The following is a 12,137-nucleotide window of genomic DNA, read 5'->3' as shown; positions in this document are numbered from 1 at the left end:
GAGCTGCTGCCAACACACGTACATCTTTTATTAAAGAAAGAGACCAATACTATACACTGGTACATGTCCAATGCCAACAACCATGGATGGGGTTTGCAGGCAATTGGAGTGTCTATGGAGTATGCCCCAAGATGTTGGTGACTGCTGTCCAAATGGAGGCAAGTGCGGAGCTGGAGTCATAAGGTAACTGCTCTAACTTTGCAGTTTCTATCTGGTGGGAGAGAGAATAGGAAACTGCAAATAGGTGAGGTGAAATTAGACTAGAAGAGCAAATGTAGCCCATTCAGGTTTGAGACTGCTTCGCTGTTCAATGAAATCATGGATGATCTGATAAATTCCACAACTCCACATTTCTATCTTATCCCTATAACTCATGATTCCCTTACTGATTAAAAATCAGTCTTGAATATACTTAATGGCCCAACCTTTACAGCCCTCCTGTGGTAGAGAGCTCCATAGATTCATTGCCCTTAGAAAATAAATTTCTCCTCGTCTTTGTCTTATGTGGATGATCCCTTATTCTGAAATTATGCCTTCTGAACTTTATCACAAGGGAAAACAACCTCTTCAATTAAGGCTGCATAGTGGCTCAGTGCTTAACACTGCTGCATTATTGCATCAGGGACCAGTGTGCAAGGCTGGAATTGAACCATCATGTGTGGAGTTTGCACATGCTTTCCGTGGTCTTTAGTGAACACTTGAATCTGTGGGTTTGAAGTTCATTCGTGGTCAAATAAGATAGCAAGAGATGCACATAGTCTGGTTTATTCTCTGATGGTTGCTAGGAAAGGGAGGATCTCGGTGGGATGCTCTTTGAAGGGTCAGTGTGGACGTGATGGAAGGACTTTTGCCCGAAACGTCGATTTTACTGCTCCCCGGATACTGCCTGAATTGCTGTGCTCTTCCAGCACCACTAATCCAGAGTGATGGGCTGAATGTCCTTCTTCCACATTGTAGGGATTCTACGAGTACATCTATCTTGTCAAGGCTCCAAAGAATCATGCACACTTCAGGAAGTTTACTTCTCATTCTGCTAAAGTTTGATGGGTACATAACAACCAAGAGCAAGAGCAGGCAATTCAGCCCCTTAAACCCAGTACACCATTTGACATGGTCATGGCTGATAGCATCTCAGCCAGTCCAACCTACATAAACTTCCTTATAAGGCAGCACCTCCATAAATCGGGATCAATCTTGTGAAGAATCTTTGAACTGCCTCCTGCGCTAGTAAATCCACAGTTTGTCTAGTACTTTATATACTTTAAGCAAAGTTTCCCTATTTTTATACTCCATTCCCTTTGAAACAAAGATCAACACAATTTTCTTTCCTTAGTACCTGTTAAACTTATATGATAGTCATAACTAAGGGATAATGCATGCAAATTGACACACAGTCAACACTTGAGAATACTTTCAGAATGTTTGCTTTCAATGTTGAGGATCTCATTACTACCAATTGCACCCAATTTCTCTGCCAACATCCATGATTTTTGAGCTTTGCAGATTCTGCCCATTAGGTTTTGCCCTAACACTAATTGCATTTTCTACCCACTGACTTCATTGTGGGTGGCACGGTGGCACAGTGGTTAGCACTGCTGCCTCTCAGTGCCAGAGACCCGGGTTCAATTCCCACCTTAGGCGACTGTCTGTGTGGGGTTTGCACATTCTCTCAGTGTCTGTGTGGGTTTCCTCCAGGTCCTCCCACAGTCCAAAAGATGTGCAGGTTAGACGAATTGGCCATGCTAAATTGCCCATAGTGTTAGGTGTAGTGGAATGGGTCTGTGTGGGTTGCTCTTCGGAGGGTCGGTGTAGACTTGTTGGGCTGAAGGGCCTGTTGCCACACTAAGTAATCTAATTCCTCTCCAAGCAACCATCAGAGAATAAACCAGACTATTTGCATCTCTTGGTATCTTATTTGACCATGAATGAACTTCAAACCCACAGATTCAAGTGTTCACTAAAGACCACTAGTTTCAAACGCCACAACACCTTCCATCTTCATCCATGGCTCAACTTATTTGTTGCTACCGAAATCTTCATTCATGCCCTTGTTATTTCTGTACTTGACTAATCAAATGCTCTTTTTGCTAGCTTTCCATTTGGAAGCCTCTATAAAATTTTAGACCATCCAAAACTCTTCTGCTGAATTTCATCCAAATGCGACCTCTTGCAGATTCCCAATTTAATCACTCAATAACCGGCAGTTGTCTACACTCTAATTTCTAGAACTCTCCATCTAAAATCTTCTTCTCTCCTTTAGCAGTCACATTGGATCAAGATTGACTTACTTTCACTCCAGTTCACTGAGTTCGGAAATGGTTAAGTCCATTGCACAATCTGCAGACTCTGTCACTTGGAGGGTAGGTAGTGCTTGAAGGCGCTGGACAGTTGAGTTGTTGACAGGTCTGTGCACTTCTTTGGACACTTCATTTGACAGTGCCTCTGTAGGTTTCTGACAAAAAGTCTTGAGGTGTTCGGTATCTTACCAAATGACCCTTCTTAATTTAGGCTAGTCGCAAGCCAGAGCTCCAAAGAGTCAGTGGAGTATGTTCAACCAGTGGAGTATGTAGAGGCATCCCTGTAGTATTTTTGTTGGGAATTCATCGTCGCGGTTGAACAGTTGCTGTGGGAGACTGATGTCCCATACACAAACTGACAACTATTTTTAAAATGACTCCACCTTCCTAACTCTCTTCCTTCAAGATAGTCCTTAAAAATCTACCTCTGACCAGACTACTGGTAATCTGTCTTAATATCACATATTAAACCCACTATATTAATGCAGGTTATTTTAAAAATAGATTTTTCCCTTTAGTTATTTCACATGGAGGATAAATCCAGAAGAGACCAGTCAGGTAACTGCTCAGATGGCACGTTTACTGCTATTAATAGTTAAGGACCTCAGTCTGTGCTGACACATAATGCCTTTGATGAAGACAGGCAAGCTAGAAGCTCGAAGAAACCTGGCAGCATCAGGTGGTGGAGAAGTCAACATTTTGGGTGTAACCCTTCTTCAGGATTCAGGGTGGGTGTAAGGGGAGCTGCAGACAAAGGAGAAGGGGATGAGGGATGGAGGGGGTAATGGCAGGGTGGTGAGTTAGGGATAGGTGAACACAGGTAGAGGATATGAAACCTGGTTGGTCAAATGGGAGGAATGAATCAGACTGGTGGCTGGAAGGAAGGGTCGATGAGAGGAATGGGAGGGGGATGGGGTGGGAAGGGAAGTTATTTGAAATTGTCTATCTTGGATTCCAGCATCTGTAGTTTTTTTCATCTTTAACCAAGTTTGATGAAGGCAGGCACGGACAATGACATCTCTCAAGATGCAGAAAATGGTCCACATTTGAGGTAAAAAGGTTTATTTGGGAAGACACAAAACACAGAATTTGTTTGAAATGCAAGATCAAGGCATTTGAGTGATCAAAACTCCAATTATTCATCTACCAGCCCTCCAGGATTACCCACATTGCATGTGGCAAATCAGCCGTTCCAAATCCAGCAGAAGGAAATAATCCTGAATCCTGAGGGTCGGTATAAGAGTCCCCAGTATTTACAGAATCCTACTTGCACATGTGAAAAACTTACCTCAGAGACAGTGACTGAACTGTATTAACTGCTATGGGCAATAATACTGACTAGAGTAGCTTCCATCCTTCCCATGAAGGTCAGCTATCATTGGTTTAGACAACAGAATCCATCCAGTCCACCTTAAAGTATACCACAGAAATCTGCCGATATAATGCAAATGATTGAAGCTTTGCTATTCTTGAAAACACCATAATCACTGCCCATGTGTAGAATAAACCATTTTGTCTTTTTAACAGCTGATTATCTACTTTACAAAAGTATAGCAGCTGACTGTTCATGTGAGTTCCATTTACACAGAAACGGATTTTAAAAGTGAACAAACAGAAATCCTTTAGGAAAAGAAACTTCCATTAGTCTTTAAGAAATGAAGAATCAAATAATGTAGCATTCAGAATGACATTAAAAAAATCTTGTTGAATTCGTCTCATCCCCAGTGTTGATCATAGCAAGCTATGGAGCTCTCTGCTTACCCAGGGGAAATACACCAATAGCCTATTTAAGGACCTCTATTAACAACAGATCTTCCCACTTGGACTTGATCAGGGTGAAGGTGTTAGTTGACTGGGCCACACCAGCCAGCCTCCTGCTTGCCTAAAAACCATCAAAATTGCAGGGAGTTTAACTAGGTGCTGGCATCATTTCAAATAATGCAAAAAATAAATAATGTCTATTGGTCTTATCAGTCAGTGTGAAAGTTACTAGTAAGGACTCTGAACACCCTGAAGGTAAATACTACGCAAGATCAGCAACAAAACATATCAAGAAGGTTCCAGCTCCATTAATTTGTTTGTCATTGTTTCCTACACCACATTTACATGACAACACTTCCACCAACAGTGGTTTGTTTGATGTCAGCACCAACACGAACGGATCAAATGAGACAGCACTACAGTCTCCCACCATTTAAAATGGTGTAATGCAGCAGTCCTGAGGTAAAGTATAAATAACGAGTCTAGCCATTCAAGTCAACATTTCTGATCCCCGTACAAGCCACGCAGCTTGCCAATAACCGGTCTGTATCAACTTTCCCTTTTGTTAAGGACAAAAGGTCAGAAATAAACTTGTGAAGCATTGCTGTCAAGCAACTGAGTACTGGAAGCTTTGGGTATTAAAGAATATAAGACATTGGAGCAAAATTAAGCCATTCAGGCTATCGAATCTGCTCTACCATTCAATGAGACCATGGCTGATCTAATAATCTTCAGATACATAGATCACATCATATATTCTGGAAAGTTATATAATCAAAACACAATGGAAAAGATATTAAAACAAAACTCATCATTACACAAATGTGATTCGATGAAGTCAACTTTCATTGTGTTTTTAACTGATGCAACCTGATGGGGAAAGGAAAGGAAAGGAAAACCAGACAAGGAGCCATTCCACCAAATAACCACCATCACCAATACCAACTAGCTTTAGCAACTCAGGCTTCAAATCACAAAATTTGGCAGATATAATCCTCATTTTCTAAGACTGATCTCAAAACGTACTGTGTCAGCTGTATAACACATTGGAATGGTCCTGAAAGGTAAATCTAAGTCATTTTTCTCTCCAATAAGTGATGTTGGGTGCATGGGCAGATAAACTACAATAGTGTCCAAATAATATGATGGCATGCCATATAATTCCCATTATTTACAACCTAACAACAATGGATAGAAGTTGTTTTGGTATATTTCTTGAATATGTACCTAGCATATTCCTCATTCTGATACCCACTTTATGTAAGTGGTCATGTATCTTTGTAAATATGTTTTTTGAAAACAAAATTCTTGACATTTACTGTTGTTATGGACTGCCAGAGGAACAGGTTGTGTCTAAACTTCCAATTTTCACTGCATCCAGGGAAGTTATTAACTTTTTAGCAATTCACCACAGCAATATAGCTAAGATTCAGATCTCCACAAGGGTCAGTCGCCACAAACCTGCAACTGGAGTACAACTGGTCATTCAAATTGTCCAATATGTTCTTTATATTAAGATTGGGAGGTTTTCTAAATTCAAATCACGTAATAGCTACTTTTCAAAGTTGCAGGAACCTCAATCTGCAAACAGTGGCTATAGGAGACACTAATGCAGTTTCTTCTATCTTATATTGTCAATGGCTTTGTCTGTAGGCAATAGTGTCTCACTAACTTGAGTTTTTTAAAGTAACAAAGAGGATTGATGAGGGAAGAGTGGTATATGGACTTCAGTAAGGTGTTTGACAAGATTCCTCATGGTAGGCTGATTAGATCACATGAATACAGTGATAAATAGCCATTTGGATACAGAACTGACTCAAAGGTAGAAGACAGAAGATGGTAGTGGAGGGTTACTTTTCGGACTGGAGGCCTGTGACCGGTGGTGTGCCACAAGGATCGGTGCTGCGTCCTCTACTTTTATATACGTGATTTGGATGTGAACATAAGAGATATGGTTAGTAAGTTTGCAGATGATACCAAAATTGAAGGTGAAGTGGACAGTGAAGGTGATTACCTCAGAGTACAATGGGCTGAGTGGCGGATGGTACTTAACTTTGATAAATACAAGTATTGCATTTTGGAAAGGTAAATCAGGGCAGGACATATACACTTAATGTTAATAACCTGGGGAGTGTTGCTGAACAAAGACACCTTGGAGTGCAGGCTCATAGTTCCTTGAAAGTGGAGTCGCAGGTAAATAGGATAGTGAAGGTGGTGTTTATTATGCTTTCCTTGATTGATCAGAGCATTGAGTATTGGAGTTGGGAGGTCATGTTGCGGCTGTACAGGACATTGGTTAGATCATTTTTGAAATATTGTATGCAATTCTGGTCTCCTTCCTATTGGAAGGATGTTGTGAAATTGAAAGGGTTCAGAAAAGATTTACAAGGACGTTGCCAGGGTTGGAGAGTTTGAACTATCGGGAGAGATTGTTTTCCCTGCCGTGGTTCCACAGTTTTCCCTGGAGTGTCGGAGACTGAGGAATGACCTTATAGAGGTTTATAATATTATGATGGGCATAGATAGGATAAATAGACAAGTGTTTTCCCTGGGGTGGGGGAGTCCAGAAATGAAGGGCATAGGTTTAAGGTGAGTGGGGAAAAATTTAAAAGGGACCTAAAGGGCACACACAGGATTGTGCATATGGAATGAGCTGCCAGAGGAAGTGGAGGAGGCTGGTATAATTGTAATATTTTAAAAAAGCATCTGGATGAGTATATTAATAGGAAGAGTTTAGAGGGATATGGGCCATGTGCTGGCAAATGGGACGAAATTAATTTAGGACATCTCGTCGACATGGACGAGTTGAACGGTAGGGTCTATTATCGCCTCTGTAACTCTATGCTGGAGAGCATAGAAGACACGTGACTGAAAGTACACTCTCCAGCGGCTTTCATTCTGGGTGGAGACTCTCCTGGTACACATTGGTTTACCACTGAAAGTATGAGGAGACTAGGACAAGAATTTCGTACTTCACTCGGGCCCAATATCGGTCAGATTGATTAAATTATTCCTATTATTTATACTGCCTGTATTCATGTAACACTTTATCACCTGAGTTAGTTTGGCAGTGCTTCAAAAATAAGCATCTTTTAAGACTTTGTGATAGTCTCGAAGATTGATGTAACACTCCGGGGCACTACGTTCTAACGTTAGTCACGGATTTTAGCTCATTTTGCCCTACGCTCCCGGCCCTGTTTTGTAGTTTTAAACAGTTCCATTGGTTTGTATTTTAGCGGGTACATGTTGGCTCTGGGCGCTTCGTGCATAAGGTGAACAAAAATCACTTTCGAAATGAGAGGGTTGGCATATTACAAGTAATTAGTGTATTGTAAAGTAGCTATAGCATGCTAAAAAAAATGCGACCTATTACACACCCACAAGCGTATAACTGTTTATGAGGCAATAACTTCCGTGGTTCCATAGTTCACCATTTCTCGAGTTTCATGATTTGGAGATGCCTCTCGAGTTTCAGTCAGCGCTTTCAAATAATGAAACAAAAGTAACCTCAGACTACATACTTCAATCTCTCATTATTTATCCTCTGAAGCTCCTTATCCCGTTCTAGCACGTCCAGGATCACACTCACTTCCTCGTTGCTCAGAAAACTTAGATCAACCGAGTGTTTTGAAGCGGAGGTCTTTCGGTAGAACATTGCTGCTGTGGAGAGGTTCGGGAGCACTGTTTCAGGGTCACTCACTGGGGAAACCACACCTCTCCTCAGCCGCCACCAATCACATTGCTGCATGACGCAGGCAGCCGCCAATCAGCTCAGAGAAAGATGGGGGCTTCGTTCACCTTGATTTGGTGGTGCCGGGTGTTGAACTGGGGTGGACCAAGTTAAAAATCACACACCAGGTTATAGTCCTACAGGTTTAATTGGAAGAAATAGGTTTCGAAGCATTCGTGCTTCCAAATAAACCTGTTGGACTATAACCCGGTGTTGTGTGATTTTTAACTTCATTCACGATGACCAAGGGAGGAACTCTCAAATGTGAAATCCTCGTTGTGTGAACAGAGACAACACGCAACCGAGTAACTGCTAAGTAAACGAGGGAATGCACCTTATTGTGTTCCTTTCCGACTGCAGATGTACAAGCAGCAGAATCGATCAGAACTTCACAGCACAGAAAGCCAACAAACTTCTGTCACTGTTTCACCCATACCCACTTTCACCTGACTTCTTCTTAAGATAGACTGCTATTCCTTTCTTCCCAAAGTATTAACTTATTCGACATTTTGTAACACTTTCCAAAATGTAAAGATTGGATTTACTAATTATCTTCCATTTAAGGAACCTAGTTTTGAACTTCCACCTAAAATTTATCAAAAAACGTGCCTGCGTCTGACATTATTATATTCAACTCCAACTTGCTTACGATTTAAAAATCGTTACTTCAACGTTTACTTCGTTTAGTGAGAGCTTTTGGGTAATCAGAATCTTAAGAATGAAACAGGGATAAATAGGACTCAAAAACTCCCTACGTTTATAAAAGATGTGTCGATAATATTTCCTCACATTTACCAGCTTTAACTAAACATAATAGTTATTGAGATATCTGATTTTTGGGAGGGACACTTTGTGAGAAGTTGACATTTACATTGTAATTTGGCAAATATGTAACAAGAAACCTTTACAGTCACTGTACATATTCCATATGCATATTATTTACATAACTCCTTTGTTTTCTTCTGCATAAATAAAGGAGGAACCATGACAGACTTTTGGTAACCTATTTTTAGTTAAAAATATTTCATTCAAGCATTCTCCATTTCTCTCAAAAACCTTCTCAACTTCAATGTTAAACTCCCCACTGAGTCAACCTAGTGATGGCTTGGCATCTGTACACAGGAGATGTTTCAGGCAGGAATGTTGCCAACTGGATCTCTCCAGTGCATTTTAAATGAAATTTGGATAATCTGTAACTTCAAGATGCTCCAGGAAAAATCAATTATCAATTAGGGATTTACTCCTCAGATGACTAAACCCCCCCATAACATTTTGAATCTGAAGAATGGACTTGCAGTTTGTATCATTAGAAAATAGTAAACAAGATATTCTAGTGTCTTCAACATCTGAGATTTCAGGTTGATATTGTTCAAAAAATAGAAGGTACTGGGTGAAAGAAAGGTCTATCCAGTTTTTGAAATCTTGGTAGTCACAAAATACACTGACTCATTATTTTTCAGCTTGAACTTGGTGACTGACACCTAAAAACCTCGAGAAAAAACTCTATTCCATATTGTGTTATCAAATAGCAGCTGAAACAGCTCAAATTGTTTAGTCACAAATGCATACATATTGAGATGTACACTGGACATTGGGATGCCTTTCTAAATTGTTTTACAAGAGAAGGCTGAACACACCATAGACACCAGTTAGTCTAATGACAGAATTTACGACTTTTTGAGCAGACTCCAAGATTGAATGGCCTGATCTTGCTCTTTTGTACTTAAGTTTGTTTATTTTAAATCAGCTTGACCCTTAAAATCCTCAGAATAACATGACATATGGAGCAAGGAAAGCTTAATCTTAACCCGAAACAAAGCAAACTCCCTGTTTAAAAACCAAAAGAACTGTGGGAATGCTGTAAATCACTTCTGAGGAAAGATCACTCCACCCAAAACATTAGCTCCGATTTCTCTCCGCAGATGCTGTCAGACTTGCTGAGCTTTTCTGGCAATTTCGGTTTTTGTTTCAAATTCCCTGTTTGTTCCTCCTTGCTCCTCTTTGTAAATTAATGTCGAGTTCTGTTAATTCTAGGCAATGCAATGTCTTTCCATTGTGGAGATCCAACTTCACGATCAAGAACTCCAAGGTTAATTATACCACGTCCTGATGTGGAGTAGAACTCCAGCTCCCTCCTTCAGCAAGCCAGCTCCAGGATAAAAAGAAATGCATCTGTGGCACCATTTGTCTCTACCTTGTCATTTCCTATACCAAGTATCCTGTGATTTCTCTAATTTAGATTGTCAATTGGTGGCAACACATGCTTGTGAACTATTGTGGGTAAGTTGTGCTGAGTGTGAAAATATAACTTTCTGTGCAAGAATAGGTTTTGCATCAAAATCCCATACCCATCAGAAAAAACAATAACACTGCCTTAACATATTTCCCATCGAACAATTTCAAATCAGCAGATAACAGGTAGACTAGATTTCCATCCATCATGCAGAAACTGAACACCATCTATTTTCACTCCCCCTTGAAATGGGGTCAGGCATGTAGAGACACCTATCTGCATGAGCTGAGCTAGCAATGGCGTTAACATTTGAGCTGTGTGCACATCCTTTTCATAGAAGCATCATGATAACACGAAGCTTTTTTTTCAGTATATTCAGGAGGTTTTCAAAATGATGTACCTATTGTCAGAAGCAAACAGTATCTCACTAGCAACCATCGGACACTCCTAACAATAACTATCAACTCAGATAAAACCACTTTGTGAGAGTCAAATAGACAGGATTAGCAGACCTTACTTGAAAAATGCAGCTTATGTAAAGAGCAAGTGACGGTAGTTTTAGAGGATCAGTGAGAAACTGGCGGGAAATGAGACCACATTTCAAATGCTGAGTGTAGTTTTGGTTTTCTTATTTGAAGAGGAATGTAAATGCATTAAAGGCTGTTCAGAGGTGGTTTACTCAATAGGCAGTTGGAATGAGCAGGTTCTGTTATAAGGATAAGATAGACAGGCTGGGCTTGTTTCACTGGAGTTTAGAAAAGTGCAGATTGACTTGATTGAAGTGTATAAGATCCTGAATAGTCTTGAGGAGGAGGAAGTGGAAAGGATGTTTCCTCTGAATAATAAGTCCAGAGCTAGGTCATACTGTTTTAAATTTAGGGTTCATCCTTCAGAATAAAATATTTTTCCCCGTCAGAGGGTTGTTCAACTATGCCACTCCCTGCCTCAGAAGGTGGTGGGGGTGGTCAGTGAACTAAGCAATGCTTTGATGAAGCAATGCATTGATTTTAGAATTATCATTGTTTTTAAATTCTTTAAAGGTTTCAACTCTTCTGACCTCCACAAACTTTGCAGTTCTAGAATCTTGGAAGAACTCTGCTGTCCTCTAATTCTAGCATCTTGCATATTCTGATTTGTTTCACTTTACTACCAGTGGTCATGTCTTCATCTGCCATTTCCTGTCTAAACCGCTCAGTGACTTGACCTCTCTTTACTCATTCAAGGTACTCATTAAGTTTTGATCACCTGTCTTAATATCATCTTATCTGACTTGGTATGAGATATTGACTGATTACATTCCTGGGATATTGTATTATATTAAAGGCAGTATATAAATGCAAGTTGATACAGGTCAATAATATATTCCTCTCGTATGGCAGTTTCTTACGAAAAGGCACACACTAGTGAAAAGTTCTTAATGCAGTCTTAAAAGAATGCTGGGAATTGCTTACAACAGGTTTTCTTGCTAATTAATTGTTTAGAAATTTCAATAATTGTGATATAACATACCCTAAATCTTATACTGGACCTTTTAAAGAAAAAACACATGCTTGTGAAATTGACTTGAAACTTTGAGTGTGAAAGCAGATAACTTTTTGTGCAAGAATTGTAAGTTAAAACAACTTGGTAGAATTCAGAAAACAGAGGGTAGGGGGGGAAAAAAAAGTGTCCTGAATCTTAGATCATATAGCTGGACACCCATGTCACCATGTTTTCCTTGCTTTAGCCAGACTTGAAATACTAACATGTTGATAAGGATCACAGGGAAGGAGTCATAAGACACTGGCCTGGCCTGGACAGAGAGACAGACATGTGTCAAATGACATACAATTGGGAGCTCAATCATAGCAAGGCAATGAATCGGTTAAATCTGTTTCCATAGATTTGTTGTGACAAGAATGTAAGATAAAGTGTTTTGAGCACTTGAGATGTTGAGGTATTTGACCAGAGGAAGCTTGGGACCATCCCAGCAATGAACCCTTGTGGAAGCACAGGCTGAAAGCAGAGCCATGTTTATATATGTTGCAATGAGTTTTGCAGCAAATGTTGCTTGGAAAACAGACATTTAATGTAATCACACAGAGATCGCACTTCTACCCAGGAAATGACAGTCCTG

The 12,137-nt window shown here is 40.1% G+C and overlaps 1 protein-coding gene across 2 annotated transcripts in view; it reads right to left on the bottom strand.

Annotated features, from left to right (window-relative positions):
• Positions 1-12,137, bottom strand: part of LOC140481372 (uncharacterized) — a 48,821-nt gene that overhangs the window by 30,661 nt on the left and 6,023 nt on the right. Inside the window, exon 1 of one of the 2 annotated variants that reach the window (XM_072577458.1) lies at positions 7,580-7,743. The exons of the other annotated variant lie outside the window; for it this stretch is intronic. Within the exon in view, the coding sequence (XP_072433559.1) occupies positions 7,580-7,713 (134 nt within the window). The 5' untranslated portion in view covers positions 7,714-7,743. Of the gene's footprint in view, positions 1-7,579; positions 7,744-12,137 lie in introns of those variants that run through there. 2 annotated transcript variants of the gene reach the window in all.

This window comes from Chiloscyllium punctatum, chromosome 9, assembly GCF_047496795.1.
Source record: "Chiloscyllium punctatum isolate Juve2018m chromosome 9, sChiPun1.3, whole genome shotgun sequence".
In the NCBI taxonomy this organism is placed as follows: Eukaryota; Metazoa; Chordata; class Chondrichthyes; order Orectolobiformes; family Hemiscylliidae; genus Chiloscyllium; species Chiloscyllium punctatum.
This window is presented reverse-complemented; position numbering and strand designations above follow the sequence as displayed.